This window comes from Haemaphysalis longicornis, unplaced genomic scaffold (genome assembly GCF_048455015.1).
Source record: "Haemaphysalis longicornis isolate Haplotype H1 unplaced genomic scaffold, Haemaphysalis longicornis Haplotype H1 scaffold_1, whole genome shotgun sequence".
Lineage (NCBI taxonomy): Eukaryota > Metazoa > Arthropoda > Arachnida > Ixodida > Ixodidae > Haemaphysalis > Haemaphysalis longicornis.
Window position 1 is genome coordinate 386,668,778 of NW_027526203.1, and position 16,594 is coordinate 386,685,371.

Genomic DNA, 16,594 nt, shown 5'->3' on the forward strand with positions numbered 1-16,594 from the left:
AACATTATATTTTTATTTTATTTTTTGTGTAGAATGGCTTAATTAAAACTATTTTCGATTGTAGAAGACTGTGCGGTGACGCCAAGGTGGCGCAAGACTCTAACACCTTACTTCTTCCGGAATATTTCGATCCGCGGTGCCTCTTCCGGTGTACTGGCTCGTGGGTCATTCAGAACAGTGGCCGGTTTCTGATTATTTAAAAAAGATGATCTGCGTTAAAGGACGCGCGGGTAGTCTTGCTAATTATGTTAAGGCTTCGTCTAAAGCTGTAGCATCGCAAGTTCAACCAGTAAGTCCCGTTATTGAGCTGAAAAAAGCAGACAACGTGCCGCCACCGCCTGCCAACCTATCGCACTATGCCCTTGCAAAGTCTTTGCCAACGAAGGAACTGCTTGCTTGCTCTGGAAGCTTCACAGGTGGGTCAGTTAGTGTCTACTTTCGCCTTTAATTAACGCAGCATTGGATATACCGCGTCACTTGCAGCATATTTACTTGAGTTTCGGTCTTGGGTAAACGCTGCTGTCATGACCTTGATATGGAACGCTGATCTCTTGCTGTATGTCTCCCGGTTTTCTTCACTCCCTTACAGCCGGGCCCCAGGTGCGAATGGCTCACACTGACATCAGGGTGCCAGATTTTTCTGAGTACAGGAGGAAATCGAACGCGGATCCCACAAAGTCGTCACGGGATAGCGAGGTGTCTAGCAAGATGCAGACCTACCTAATTCTCGGAGGTAAGGCCGCAATCTGTGTCGTCTCAACTTTGCGACAATTTTTTTTTTGCCTTATATTCGTTCAAAACCTCATGAAAATCGGCTTTATTTCTGAATGTGAGGAGTGGGGGGGGAGGGGGGGGGGGTGTTGGCGCATTCAGAAACGTGCAGTGCTGAACAAGTTTGGGGACACACGCGCTGTCGCGTGTTCACTGTTCCTGACTTTAAGTTCCACATGTTTCCGAAATTATTTTGCTTGCGCCCTGAACCCTTCGTCTTGCTTCCTTTAAGGTTCAGCTTTTACGTGTCTTGTTATCCGGCACGTGGGGTTGTGGTAGCGTTTCGTTAGCAAGTAAAAAATGAATAGTGATCCTAGAGCACCCCTACGAGCGTTCAAAGGCCGCGGTCGTCAATCACTGTAACGAAAGGATATATGCAAATTGCTGATGTTGAGAGTTGAGTTGAGGTGAGAGAGAGAGTTGAGGTGAGTAGGCGTAATTTAAAAGTTTCCTTTCGCAGCACTACTTTCTAGACAAAGGGAACTAGTAAGGGCGCTGGCCTAACTACACAACAGTACTTCTCCTTAAACCTAGAATATCCCTCCAGTGTGTTTAGGGGGGCACAGAAGGGATACCAAAAAGTATGAATGGAGTGCACAGCTTCAAATACATGTGGCGTCATCTGGCTGCCAGATTCGACAGCTCTGCATATGTACAGTAAAAAGATTTATGACAGTGAACACGGGATCATGTGCCACTCACTACATGCAGAGTGGCCTAGTGATGGGCTGGTGCACTCTCACAGTTTCTATGTTCAGTGGACCCACTCCGTGATAGCGCTTGATCGCAGGGTTGTCTTCTGCGGTAGTTACGTCACGTTATCTAGAAACGATTGCCAAGAAAACCCATGCAGATCGGGCGCTTTTTATCACAGCAAAAAACAGTTACCATTTTCAAGCAATTGTTTTTTGCTGCCTGATTGGGGGATACACAGTGCTCTATCCTCACGTGCTGATATTTCCACATGCTGTGACAGAACTACAACAGCAGACAGTCGTGCTATCCAGCACATTTTTTTTTTCAGGGAGTGTGCCCGCTAAACGTACGAACTAGGAAAGTATGCAGCCTCTCACCAGAGTGCTCTGCAGGTACGGAGCGGCACACGCTCCCGTGTTTACTGTCATAAAGCTTTTGACTGTACTGGTCACCCACATTTAATGGAGTACTGACACAAAATTTCTAAGCTGATATAACGATGTAAAAAGCTTTCTTTGTATATGGAGATAACGCCCACGAAGTTTCAACCATAGCCGTTCAGGATAACATTTTAAATCACTTTCAATCTTTGCATGCCGCAAAAAGGTCAGAATGGATACCCTTTTGGCATCGACATCAGCATGGTGCCATCTGCTCCTCGCTCCAAACTGCCGATGTGAGGGCTTCCGTGACGTAGCTAAACCACTGGCTGCTGTTGGCAAGCGCTGCTTTGCCTTGTGCGTCACGTCACCGTTTTAGGACTGACGTCGTGCCACCCGGGTACGTGCGACCACGGCCGTATTGACGCATGCACTTCCAGACTGGCCGTAGTGGGATGGAAACAGGGGTGTCAGGTGCACCCTCCTGTCATCAAAACCGAAACTGACGCGAATAAACGAAGCTGTAAACAAGTATTTATGCTGCGATCGCTCATCTAATGTGCCATTCTATGATTAGTGAGATGGTAGGCTCTCATAACAGTGAAAAAAAGCCTAACATGAAAATTTCGTGTCAGTACTCCTTGAAGAGTGTGGTTTCCCATTAGATCGGATGCCTGTTCTGTGAAGTGGCGCTGTATAGGTCTTCAGTTGCAGATATCAACACCACTGCGCAGCTGAGCAAGAAGCGAGTTGGGGGTCATACCTTTCGTACCTGACAGGGTCTATTTTGTTTACGGTACTAGATAAGACTGGCTCACCATTACCAATGAATCTCGTTTATTCAAAAGCTGAATAGGAAGTGCAAGGGCAAGGCTATGGTTTGTCCTTTTTTCTCTCCATTCAATATAAATGAAACTTGTGAAAACAAGAGGTACGTCTGACGTGACCCACGTAGCGGACTCCCATGGTGGTGCAACAATGGTAAGTGGTGCTACTAAGTAAACATGCGGCATTATTCCATGGAACAGTCACAGGGTTTAGTAGTAGGCTGTATTCTCAAACACCCAGAGAAACCCGCACATGCGCAGAGCTTCTAAATGATTTGATTGATTGTAGGGTTTAACGCGCCGACGCAACGCAGGCGATGAGGCGCGCCGTAGTGGAGGGCTCCGGATTAATTTTGACCACCTGGGGATCTTTAACGTGCGCTGAAATCTCGTACACACGGGCGTTTTTGCTTTTCGCCTCCATCAGAAAAGCGGCCGCCGCGGCCGGGAATCGAACCCGCGACCTCGTGCTCAGCAGCACGCCTTAGCCACTGAGCCACCGCGGCGGGGTAGCTTCTAAATCCTACAGCCAGATAGGGCAGCTTGTATCGAAGGCTGTGCGCCCCTATGCGTGTACTTCTTTGTATTCCCCCTGTACAGTAATTATTATGATTGTGCATAGCGTACGTTTTGTCATAGCAATACATACATTGCCGTTGTCCTTCCCCCCCTTTTCTTTTAAGTGTACCGATTTTGCTGATTGTACTCCAAACACTGAACAAGCACGTGCATACACCATTTCTGTGATCCCATCCATCAATCAGCCAAAGCTGACGTTTCAAGTAACTCTGAAGTGCTGTCGAGTCTATTTGCAGGCGTCATTCACAAAAATGTGACTGTCTGACGTCATTTTTGTGAATAGGCACCTGGAAACTTGCCAGTTTTTGTCGTCACTGGTAATGAGGAGCCAGAAGTGCAGCGCTTAATTTTTTAAGTCAACAGAAATGTTAATCACTGCAGATCATTGAGCATGCTGGTAAACATTCATTGAACGTTCTGTGCGACTTTTTCACAAAAAAGGGAAGAAAACAAGCAGCAGAAGCGCTGGCGTCCTGTATAGAGCACCCAGTCTGTCACGTTGGGTGTAGTAAAACAACACTGTTACATGCTTTCAAGTTGTTCATCATTGCTTGTACTGCCCTCTTTTCTTCGTTTTTGTCCCTCAGTCATGACAGCCTGATCATTATGAAAGCATGTTGGGGAGAGATTTTGTTTAGCTGTTTCCTAATACTGATAAGTCTCCTCTTGTGTGCACATTATGAAAGCAGGTAAGCTTGAGGGAACTGGCCTTTGGAAATTCTCGCTACAAATGATGGCAAAATTAAATAAAAAATTAAATTCTTAACTTTTGTGTTCTTTTCGATTTCACATTTTCCAGTCTGGTTGTAAGGTGGCAAATACGTTTCTCTTTAGCAACAATGCACAAGACCTCAGTGGCCGTGCGCACTATAGTGAGCTACGGTGCAATTTTAATTAATTTTTTGTGGGAAATATTGACTGCAATTACGGCTTTCATTACTGCTATAGTGGGCACTCAATGTGACGGGGGTGGCCATGCGATTGTGCGTAAGGGTTTGGTCATACCGTCTGATTAAGCATGCTTCCCATGCATATCACAACCCTGGAAATGTTAGCCTCCTGGCACTGGGGCCAGCATTGTTTGGCCGCAGCGCTTTCTAAACAGAGTTTAATGCGGGCATTTTTGTGGCTTTAGTGCCAGCCTGGTGCCATGCCACACCACATAAAATGTGTTGAGTGTGCTTTGTGCCTATTTTTGAAAGATCAGTGTCAGCACTTATTTTAATCATTCATGTGCCAAACCATGCAAAAAACAGAAATGCAAAGGGGTCAGATCAGTAAAAAAAAAAAAAACAGGTATAGTTTACATTGGCAGTGCAAGATTGTTTCCAAAGAAATGTTCTAAATAAGCTAGGGGAGGAGTAATCTTCTAAATGGGCATGTATAGCCAGGGCCTCGTGAAAGCACTTTCAGAGGTGCTTCACTGTCCAAAAATTACAGGGCATTCTGCTTTGTCACCTTATGGCAGAAAATTATACATCATTTGAGTTTTCAATTTTATGTTCAAATAAGCTGCTGCTGCTTCTGCTTGTACAAGATATGCTTGTGCTATACCTGTGTTCACATGAACATCAACTATTCTTTTACATTGGTTTTCTGTGTCTTGAGGATTTCCTCCTGAGCAGCAGAAAAAGTTGTTCTAATGACTGCAGCTGAATGTTGTGCTACTGTGCAGTTATCTGCTGGTAACCATGCACAATGCAATGCAATAAAGGAATCTCAAATGGCATCATTTGAGTGCTCATTGAAGGGCCTTTTTGCATTTCTGCAGACAAATAATGTTCTCCTGGTGCTAAGGCGTAGGTAACAGATGTAGCAAGTGCATACACTTCCTAGCATTGAAAATGGGTTTGCACTTACATGTTTTGGTTTGGATGTTTCACAAGGCAATCTTCATAACAACTACAGAGCCTTCTCGACAGCATGTACTCGACGTCGTTGGGGCTCGTTGCCTAACACAAGTGAGAAGTGTAAATGCAAGGCCTATGGGAACCGCAAGCAGGCTCTTTGGCAACACTTCTGAAGGGGCTGGCATGTTGCAACAGCTGCATTGATTAATGGCAGCTTGAGGCGGGAAGCTGGTCCTAGGGCTTTGCACCTGTTAGCTGACCATGGCAACAAGCTTCATTTTCTTTCTCTCTCTTTCTTGGTGAGAGCATTATCGTGATATATCAGCCAGAACCATGCAAGCCATGAAACTAAGGCCTGCAGTGCAGCCATTTGTCTATACCCTGCATTTTTTTGTTGGCACCAGCACAGCTGCATCAGTGCGACTTAACATTTCAATGTTTATCCGTGCACTCAAGCGAGATGTTTTATCTTTCTTTGAAAGGCTTGTCTGAGCTCTGATATGCAAGGTTTTTCCAGCTTCATGTAGCTGTGGTCTATGGTGCATTTGTCTTTTTCTTGCATGCACTGCTTCTCACTTCATTTCTCTCAAATATTGGGTGAGGAAAATGCATGTGATCTACTACGAGATCCCGATTAGAATCCTCAGAGAAGGTAACCCAGCTTACAGCCGCGCTAGCACTGGTTCAAACATAGCATTAAAAAGCCTAGAAAACGGGTATTATTGAAACTTCAGGATGCCTTGGTAATAAAGTGTATTATTGGGGACATCTGGACCTGGAAGAATTTTTGGAAGGCATTCAGTATCACCGGGGGCTATATATAAAAAAAAAAAAAAACCACTACTGCTGGCTTTTACACCTTTCTTCTCTTTGTGCTCCTTCGTAGTTTACTGCTGAGAATAGCAGATCTGGTACCAGATTCAGTCAGGATGGCTCCAAAGAATCAAGTGTAGAAGCAGAACGCACACACGTTACTCGTTGATGCTTTGCTGTCTTGTGGTACACAGCGGGGGGCTGTGCACAAAGTGTGCGGGGGGAGGACACTGTTACAGGCTGGGAACAATGCAGAATCATGTGAAGACCAAGGGAGACTGCATCCAAAGGCTTTTGTGCTTCTTTACTGTAAAACCCCTCTAATATTCTTCTGTACTTAGCTAGCTGCACTTTACTTAGTTTAAATGTTGAGTGAAAGGGAAATGACTCGTCACAATTCTGAGAAGAATTCTGAACACTTTCTTGCCGCTATACTGGTCGTTGCCATACATGAGGATGCCTTCAGTGGACAAAAGAGGAAATGTTGGTGCCGATTGGTATGGAGTATGTATTGCTTATAGATGTTGGTTTGTTTCCAGTCTTGTTCATCACCGGTTATCACTTGCAATTAGGGCGACTCCTTTTGTAGTCTTTTCGTGTCGTTTCCCCCATGTCTTGCCAAGTAGTGCCACACCTGGACAAAGCAGAAAGTTTCTCATTGCACATTTTTATTAATATTCTGTGTATTATCTACTAGAGAAGTGGTAAAAGCAATAAATGTGTCATTTAAATGGTGGCAGTGCCTAATTTTACTGGTTGTTACATGAACCGGCTATAGCCAGTAAAAGCATAGACAGCTGCGATGCTGATTTGCCTCGACAGAATAAGGCAGTTTTCAAATTTAAACGTAGGAAGATGGCAAGGAGGGGGCAGCATTAGCGGTGGATCTGTCTGTTCCTTGCTGTACGTTGGTGTGTAGCATTTGGCTCGGATGTCTGTGGCCGTATAATTTGAAGATTGCACAAGTTTTCTTCCCCTGCTCAAAACGTGTTTCGGAGCTCCTTCAATTAAGCGATCCCCTCCCGTTGTGTTTTTCCGCAGTTGGAGGTGTGGGTGCCACATACGGCGCCAAGTCAATCGTTACAAAATTCGTGATGGCTCTGGGCGCCTCGGCTGATGTCTTGGCTATGGCCAAAATTGAGGTGAAGCTGGACGACATCCCGGAAGGCAAGAATGCAACCTTCAAGTGGCGGGGAAAGCCACTGTTTGTGCGCCACCGAACGCCGGACGAGATCAGCAGGGAGGCTGCGGTGGATCCCAGTTCACTTCGCGATCCGCAGCATGACAACGAGCGGGCGCAGAAGCCAGAGTGGCTGGTCGTGATAGGTACGAATCCTTTTTAAATACCTCCTATGGTGAGTTCTCTGTACCGGGGCTGTATAATAGGTGCTTGATACATTGCTGAGAGCTACTTGCTGAGCTAAACAAGTTCTGTGTTCTGTGGTGTGTAAAAATACGTGTCTCCTACAGAACTGTTGGATATATATTAACATACATTTTGTACGGACAAAAAAAAAATAATGGCTCGTATGCCTTTTTGCTTGTCGTGGAAATATGATTTTACACGACTAGCGTAAATATAGTCTTGGTGAGGTTGTAAGATGAGTCACTAGATGAACTGAAAGTGCAAGGAAAATGTGGTCCGACTAGTCACCCTGGAAAGGAAAAAGCTGTGCATACTTGCATCCAGGAGTCCTTTAGCTATGGTGTTGGCTTTTGGCAAGTTTTGGGTGAACATATTCATTAGCATTGTAAAACTTGCAAAAGGTTTTTGTACGCGGCAAAATTTAGAAACTACTAGAAAATTTTTTTTAGCTTGTGGCTTTTCATAAAAGTTGCATGTTAATGTATGGTTAGGGGCTCAAGGTTGCTAATCTTTATGGAAGCACTCTTTCTGCTCAGTTACTGTTAACCTAAATTGTAACTAGCATCAGTGGTATTTCTTAAAATTGTAACCTGTGCGTGAAGACCAGTTCAGTATGCAATATTGAAATCATTGTTTTACAATTATAATTGATTGAAATGTGTAATAGATTAGAGTGAGTAATAATGTATTCAGTAAAATTATCCGGCAATTATGGGGATATATTTGATTACCGTTACTGCCGTACAACACTTTAATTGTACTGGCTGAAATAAGGGTAGCTGTTTCAACCTCTTGTTTTGTTGTTGTCTTTTCAACTATTTGAGGCTTCTGTAGCAGTTGCATTGCTAAGCTTGAGGGCCTGTTATGGTCCCGTGCTTTCTTCAGAAGGTGTAAGCTGTCACGCTCACTCTGAATACCATTAGTAAACACATTTTAGAGAAGGTGATTTCCGTGGTGCCCTACAAAATTTTGTGAACCACTTTGTTGCCAAGGTCATTCATTCGTAGTCCAATGTATAGGATGGGTTCACAGGATCCTCTGTTTCCACACCAATCCTCCCCACTCGCACCTACATACTAAAAAAATAACCAGTTCGACGCAGGCTTTGTTATTCATCCGAGAACACGCTCTTGCATTCCGGCCGAGATCGATACGGTACCGCCGCCTCCCTCGTGGCCCTATTGGAAGCAGTCGTTTCTGGCATCGGTACTGCTTTGTTGCTGAGGGGTTTGAAATAAAAATAAAACTGAGCCTCTGCAAAACTGATGAGAGCATTGCAGCAAAATGTACCCTTTGACATCGTAATATGGTCCTTTAGCTTCTCCCTTGTCCTCGCAGCCGATCTACGTGCAACATCTTGGATAAAGCCGATTTCAGCTATTCATTTGAACCGGAACCTCAAATGAGAAAACTTATCGAAGTATTAGTACTGTAAATGAGGTCACCCTAAAAACAAATACTTTTGTTTAGTGCGGTGGCCTTCAAAGTTCTGAGAAAGAACTGTCATAAAGCCCTTGTATTACTCTGCTAGGCTACAGCAAAAATCGTGTCCCCTGGTAAGTAAAAAAAAAAAAAAAATCTTCAGTGGTGGTGAGAGAGCAAGTGGTCAAAGAAAAAATGCGGAACCAGCCAGTCTCAAAAATGGGAGTGAAACTTCCATGCAAAGGGGGAGCCTGCCACACCTACGTTGCTTCTGATTCCTTTTTACTCTGCTGTTTGTGCTTGTGGAGGCCAAGTACCGTGCTAGGAGGAATAGGGGTCATCCTTAGCCCGGGGTACCATTTGCAGGCATGTTGGAGTGCTTGCCAGGTATCACAGAGAAAAGTGTGGGGAGTAAAGATGGGGTACACTTATCTGTGTTCTCCCCCACCACACCACTATAGGCTGATGGGGCACCGTGTTACGAATTAACAACGCATTGGTGGAAAAAGTTCGTGTTGTCAAATAGGCATCATGGGAGATGGACGAATTAATGAACAGTGGCAGGCCGTCAGTAATGGCAAAAATTACTCTGAGCACTTAAGTCTGTTTATATGCTTTGAAGGTGAAAGCGTGGTTGGCTATTGAGACGGGTAGCTTTTATATACATGTCTACCCGTTGACACAGCACCCAAGCTATTGTACCATCCACCTTAATAATTCATTCACTTGATTCATCTTGATACAACCTGATCCACCTTAACCCTTTCCGGTCCGACACTTTTGCCCACTTTCCGGCCGTCCTGGTCCGAAACTATTTTGCCAGTTCTGGTGCCATGAAGAAAAACGCAAAAAGTGCAAAAAAAGAAATCTCGCAGGATATTTATTTTTTCTCTTGCATTCTGCTTGCAACTCTTTTACCGATATTTGAACAGCGAGTGAAACTGCCCGAAGCTATCTTGTGGGTGCAGGCCAGTGTTTTTACTGCAGGTTTTGCAGAAAAATGCAGTTTCCCTCCTGCCTCCTTTTGTTTTTCTATCGATGCAAACAGCACATGTGATGGAGGCACGTAATTCTCTACCTCACTTAAGTCATCATCACGTTCGCTAAGTGCACCACCGTGAAATGCACGCGATGAGAAAGTAACCATGCTTCTCGGCGAACAGATCACACGTGAGAATGCTCTGGTATCCAGAATGCCCGTGCTGAGCATTGTGCTGCACCCGTGTGCAAAAAGAAGTAAACTTCAACAAACAAGGTTCACTTATTCCTCAAGAGGTGGCGCATCATGCATACAAAGAATGCGAGCGCATTGCGGTGAGAAAAACCACGAAATTTTTAACCTTGAACACCCAGGTCGGGTGGAACCTGACAACGGACTGCTACAGCTATGTTGCGTTTTTGGGCAGGGCCCGACAACGGACCAGAAATGGTTAATCTGTATTAATTTGTAGGCGCCGATGTAGTCGTGCAGCTGACCGTACATTTATTTACAGAGGAGGATTCGGTGGCAGGAGAAGCCCCGCGAGTCGGGGAGTGCGCGTGGCTCGTCCTGCGTGTCGAGGCCACGCGCTGCTGACGCTGGCGGCAGCGGCCAATGATGATGATGGTGGCCGCTACAAATTCATCTTAATACACTTTAATTCCACATTTCTAATCATTGCTATCAATCACTAATCAATAACAATGCATCATAATCCACTTTGCTTATCTTTACTATAAATAGGTAATCAGTCATTAAGTAACTTTGGTAGTCATTAATCATCTCTTATACAGGGCTCGCATGCTTTGGTTCACTTCTGTCCTTCTTTGGGTTTTCATACCATTCGAGTCGACGCTGGGGTCATTCAAGGTCAGCTGCCAATGAGGTGTGATAGACTTTTGCCTTATTAGCGCCACTGTGATTTCGTGGCCGAAGCGTTGTGCTGCTGAGCATGAGCTTGGAGGTGTAATTCTTGGCCATGATGGCTGCTTTTCAATTGGAGGCTTTCGCTCTCAATATATTGGCTGTGGCCGTCCACTGCAGCAAGCCTTGTTGCACAAGTGTGGCGTCAGCTGTGATCCACAATGCTTTTCAACCTGCTTACGGGCTGGTTTTCAGTTTTACTGGGCAGAAAGATTTGCCAAGTTGTGCATTAGTGGAATTAACGTTATCTAACCCGGGCGAGCAATAAATTGCATGCGGGGGGGGTGGGGGCATCCAGCCAGTCTGGTAGCCGTCAAAGCCCGCCCACTCCTTTGCTCTCCTCCCACCAGGTGGAAAGCAAGGAGGAGGCATATTTGCAAGTGTTGTGCCACAACTTGACAGCACCAAAAACTCCTGTAGGTTTTCACGGGAGATGAAATCTACACATAATGATTCAGCATCTGTGCATGTCTACATGTTCTGCAGGTGCTTTGTGAATGGGCAACAGAAAGCACCACAACACGGAACAGTCAAATTTTTCTTTCACCATACCCTGAATGCCACCCTTTGCATTAGATGTAGCAGCTGTCTTTTTGTTATGAACCCACACCATGTGCACATGCAACACACTACCTTGACACTTTATAGCACTGTCCAAGCATTAAATATTAAGACGGAACTGCATTAGCAAGCTCGAGCACTGTGGGGTACCTTGGCAGGTGGCCTGGTCTGGCGAGGCTCTTGCGTACCATATGCACTCTGGAGTACGTCTCCGCCTAGCCACCACAACTAGCACGTGAACAGGGCAAGGGGATATTGAACAGCTAGTGTGCAGCTATAAGGCGGTCACTAGGGCAAGCACTGACTGAAAGTATGGTTTGAACTTGTGCACTTAGCTCAATGACTGACACAATCGCAAGCTCTGAAAATAACAAGAGAGACAAGATAGTTCCAAGCACTGGCATGCTATTTTGTACATGCACACCAACCAGCCTAGCTTTCATCGTTTTAGCACAAGTCCTTCATCCTTTTTAGGGTCAGCACCTTTTAGCACAACTTAGCTGTTTCGCAGCTTGTGTAATCTTATGTCTGCTTGCCTTGGTTTTAGCAGGTGTCTCGTATTAATAGCACTACGTCTACGTACATGACGAACCACTATAGTGGTGTTTGTTATTTTGTCATTTGCGCTAAACTGAGTGCTTTTTTTTTCTCTTCATACTACGAGAGCTCGGTGTGCACGTTTCAAAAGGGTGCCACCACCTGTGTTGCAGGTGTGTGCACTCACCTTGGCTGCGTGCCGATCGCCAATGCGGGTGAATTTGGCGGCTACTACTGTCCCTGCCATGGGTCCCACTATGACGCATCTGGCCGCATCCGCAAGGGGCCGGCGCCTGCCAACCTTGAGGTGCCACCTTACGAGTTCACCACCGACTCGACGCTGCTGGTCGGATAACAGGTTTAGAAGTAGGCTCAAAACTCCCCACACAGCTGGCCTGGATTTGCATGGAGCTGTGGTCCTGTACTGTAGGCTTCCGCCAGTAAAGCTACACTGTTCAACTTTTGTTTGAGCTGTCGTCCTTGTTTTATCGTGCAGAAGACACCACAAGCAATACGTGTTAACCGCACCGGTCTTGAATGGCCCATAGCGGAGCTCTTCAATGGGTCATTAGACTGCACAGCACACTTGTTGATCTAAACAAAGTTCAATAGGGATTTTTCTAGCACTTCAAGAGTGCTTCAACAGTAGCGTTGGCGTCTAGTTCTGTGAACATCGAAGAGTAACTAGCTGCTCAAGCTAGACCTGTGCTCAGGTTGGATTGCCTAGCTTCAGTCTAGCGTTTAGTGTGAATTCGGTAAACTGTTTTGACACGGCATAGCAGCACTGTGAGACTTGGTTTCCATTCATGGTGGCACCTGCATTGTATATGCATATTCAGTTCAATAACTGTACTCTTTCTCAGCTTGATTGGTGGAAGCAACCTTGGTGGCTATGCAGGTGGTTGGGGTACCATGACTGCAAATGGCAGTCATGGTACCCCAAAGGAGGGCTTCCACCCTGGGGGGGGGGAGGCCCCTCCCCCAGGGTGGAAGCATGGGCCATCTGTACGCAGGGCGATGAAGAGAAAGGTGGATGGAAAAAGCAAATGAGCAAATGGGCTAGCAAATGCCCGCCCATTTGCTTGTTTTCTGTGATCTTGCCTTCAAAAGACGCTGGGTAAAGGCCAATTTTTTTTTGAACGCTCAGAAGAGGTGGGTAGCATAAAAGTGACGCAGCTATCAGAAGATGTGGCAAAAACATTATCAGTGCTGTGCTACCAACTGGTTTCTTCTGTATTTACTTGCCTGTCACCCATAAAACTTGTTTTCTGTCGCCCTCACACAAAAAAAGCAAGGAAAAGGACGCAGGTAAGGTTGAATGAGTTTTGTACAGCGGTAGACGTTAAGCGTATCTCTTCTTTGTTATCACTGAGTGCCGATGCTGTGATTTACAGCTTCATTTTTTTGTCGCAAAATGACAAGATCCCAGTGTGAAAAACTGGGATGCAGGGGGGGATGTTGAGATTTCCTGGTGAAATAAGGAGATGCAAGGGACTAGCTCTTAACAAATGACTTAAAACTTGGAGAATTTCAGTAAGACTGCATGCTCCTTCAGTAATATTTAAATTGAGTCAAACTTCCAAAATACCGTAAAATCCTGAGAGATGCCCCACCCCCGAAAGATAACCCACCCCTGTTTTTGACAGGATTTTCCATTTTTTTTCAAAAACACCTAAAGATAACCCACCCCTGACAATAGCATCAACCCAGCCGGGGATGACGCCCGCGGAAACGAGGTTAGCTAGCGTGGGTAGGGTGCGATAACAGGTCACAGGAACCTGAAAAGGTGCGGTATATCAACAGCCCTCGACGGATCAGAAGATGGAGAGCTTCATGAGCGGCTCGTTTCGGCGAACCCTCCTTCTGCTGCCTTGCCAACCACGTCGAACTCCGTGCGTGAGGAGGTGGTCGACCTTTTGTTTGACACTGAGAGCGACTGTTTGTTCGACGGTTTTGACGACGAATGAATACAGTGCTAATAAACGCGTGTTCGTTCTTTGGCTGCGATACATTTCGCAACTTTTTTTTACTGCACACCGAAAGTTAGCCCACGTCATATTTTCACTCGATTTGCTCTCGATCTTAGGTGGGCTATCTCTCGGGATTTTACGGTAAGTATAGTGGACTGCAGTGCAAGGTTTACAAGTAAAGTCACCCTGAGAAGGAGAAGCTTGGAGGACAGTGGTTAGCACCACAAGCAAAACTGCTTATGGGCACCTAGCGTCACTAAATAAAGGCTTTTAGAGTATCGGCACTCTTTTCTCTCATTGTTATGTGCCGCCGGGATCTCCATTGGTCGGTCGGCACCACGTGATGTTTGTTTACATATGGGCGCAGCCATTTTGTTTTTGGGCGCCTCTCCTCTCTCGGCTGCGCGGGCGCTTGAGCGGCCGGTCGCACTCTGCCCGTCACAACCGGCGGCGGTTTCGTTCGGAGAGATGGCAACACTGCAAGCCAGAAACAAAATGGCCCCCAGACGCCTCCGGGAGCGCGAAGTGGCGGTACTCTCAAGCGTAGCTTATTTAGTGACGCTATGGGCACCCTTTTCACCATATGCCTAGATGAAAGTGTGCACTCTCTCACTGTTTACTACAGTATACCAGGGCTGCAACCTTCTAATGAAGCTATAAATTGTGCCATCAAATTGTCCAGAATGCTTAGTCTGGAGTTAACTCAGTAAATTTTCTATAGTTAGCATGTTAAAGTTGGGCCTTCCACGCCTTTGAAATTTGTCGTAATGGCCCAAATTATCTTTCAATTTCATGCCTCAGTCACGTATGACATTTCCTTAGCTGGGGAAAATTTCTGAGTTAGGGTCCATTTTGGGCTATACCGTAGTATGTATTGCATGATGGAGCTCATTGCTGTGATGCACTGCTTTCTATGTTCGTTTTACCCCAGCCATGTGGCTAGTCTTTTATTGGGCACACTCAAAGTGGACGGTTTTACATGGACACAGACTCGGCATTCTGTTTCTGGACTGTAGAGCTGTGATATTTCTGCACGTCAGTCCTATAAAAGGGTCGCAAGCTGGGCAAGTTGGTGCAGTGGCATCTCAATAACAGCGTGAAAAAGACAAATGAATGAAGCAGGCAGCATGAGGGATGACGCACAACTGGTTAAAGGGGGGGCGTGGCTCTTAAAAACAATTTCTTTTAATTTTTAAGAAACTGTGTGAAACTTGCCAGTTTTTGCTGCTTCTTTCCCACTGATTTCAAATATGCCATTATTTTTTGAGAGTGAATTAATTCCCAAGATAATTAGAGATAATTACTCATTTTTGGAGGAAATATGGATAAAACGGTATTGGTAATAAACTGTAATCTTTATATTTTTAATACTATAAACCCTGGTGAGTGCAATAAGAGAATCGGTTTTCTGATGCACCTCTTGGAACAAATTTTACAGCTTGTCAAACTTTGGGGTTTGAAATGTGCATTCAAGATGGTTTCTTGCCACTGGTGCCACCAAAGTTTAATGAGCTGTAAAGTTATTTCCAAGCGGTGCATCAGAAAACTGATACTCTTATTGCACTCACCAGGGTTCATAGTATTAAAAATATAAAGATTTATGATCAACGCCATTTTGTGTATTGTTCCTCCAAAACTGACTAATTAGATCTAATTATCTTGGGAACTAATTGACTGACTAAAAAATGGCATATTTGAAATCAGTCGAAAAAAAACAGCAAGAGTGGTAAGTTTCACAGAGTTTACTTCAAAATGAAAAGGAACTGTTTTAAGAGCAGTGTCCTTCCTTAATCGTTGAATGCACAAAAAATGTCAGCGGTGGGCTCAACAGAAGAAAGGAAAATAACATTAATAGCCCAAGCAAACACACACTCGTCTACAACCGGAGGAAGTGGCATCGAGAACCATCCCGCCGCGGCTGGAAGAAGCCGCGAAGAGCTACGACCGCGAACATCAACTCTGGGCCGTCCAGCAGGTCCTGAGGGCGCTCGAAAGGCACGAGACTCGCGAGCCATCAACGGCGAGCGGATGGCTCGGGCCGAGTAACGGCTAACCCCTAGGACGACGCCGGGCCCGCGTCACGGCGCACAAAAACGCCGATCTGCAGGCACAAATAAAGTTTACTCCAATCCAATCCAAATCCGCCACTACATCATAAAAAAAATGATAAACCAACCATTGCCAGGGTGATAATCAGAATTACAATGCAAGGGAGGGTAGCACTTCAGCCCAGCACTTATGTTTCACAGCAAGTGCTGGATAAAAAAATTCCCTCGCACTTCCCCGAGGGGGAGAGTGTGTAAGTGCGAATGCACGGTTGCATTCGCACTTAAAAGAAAGATGCATTTATTCACAGACACCTATTTGTGTTGTCGTTGTACTTGATTGCTAGAAGGATCGCTTTGTGGTCCGTGAAATGGACCGTCAAAGGGTCCTGGAGGACGGTGCGGACTTGGCAGTTTCTCGCAAAGGCCAGGTCGATGAAACCGCCGTTGATGGTGGTGGGCGAGTCGAGGGGTACGCACGACATGGAGTGCGTGGCGTGCATGTAGTCGACCAACCACTCTCCGTCCTTGCGGACGTCGACGTTGAAGTCGCCGACCAAGACGACGGAATCCGAGGGTTTGGAACGCGCGCAGACGCTCTCCATGGCCGCGTCCACGTACTGGAGGACCGCTTCGCGCGAGAGGTTGGGGGCGAGGTAGGCGGTTAGCACGAAGATACCGTCGCCGGAGTATGCGTTGGTGTAGACCATGCTGTAGGGCGACTCGTCCCTGACGGGCGAGGTGGCAACGGCGTGAGAGACGACGTCGGCGTAGACGTTGCCCACGAGGTATACCCCGCAGTACTCTCCGTGGCTTCCGCTCCGGGCAAAGTGGTATTCGTCGACGGCGTCGTCGCGGGCGGGCGTATCGGCGG

At 46.0% G+C, this 16,594-nt stretch overlaps 1 protein-coding gene across 1 annotated transcript; it reads left to right on the forward strand.

Annotated features, from left to right (window-relative positions):
* Positions 1-123: 123 nt before the first annotated feature.
* Positions 124-12,164, forward strand: Rfesp (Rieske iron-sulfur protein). The gene is made up of 4 exons (XM_077686565.1): positions 124-416; positions 590-733; positions 6,958-7,242; positions 11,879-12,164. The coding sequence occupies exons 1-4, from the start codon at positions 206-208 to the stop codon at positions 12,058-12,060; spliced, it is 822 nt and encodes a 273-aa protein (XP_077542691.1). The 5' UTR covers positions 124-205; the 3' UTR covers positions 12,061-12,164.
* The last annotated feature ends 4,430 nt before the right edge of the window (positions 12,165-16,594 follow it).

What these genes read in the sequence shown, in the direction of transcription:
- Rfesp (XM_077686565.1), top strand. Translation starts at nt 206, where the DNA reads ATGATCTGCGTTAAAGGACGCGCGGGTAGTCTTGCTAATTATGTTAAG. An exon ending in TTGCTCTGGAAGCTTCACAG is followed by an intron (nt 417 to 589) that starts GTGGGTCAGTTA and finishes ACTCCCTTACAG; the next exon opens with CCGGGCCCCAGGTGCGAATG. An exon ending in AGAGTGGCTGGTCGTGATAG is followed by an intron (nt 7,243 to 11,878) that starts GTACGAATCCTT and finishes CCTGTGTTGCAG; the next exon opens with GTGTGTGCACTCACCTTGGC.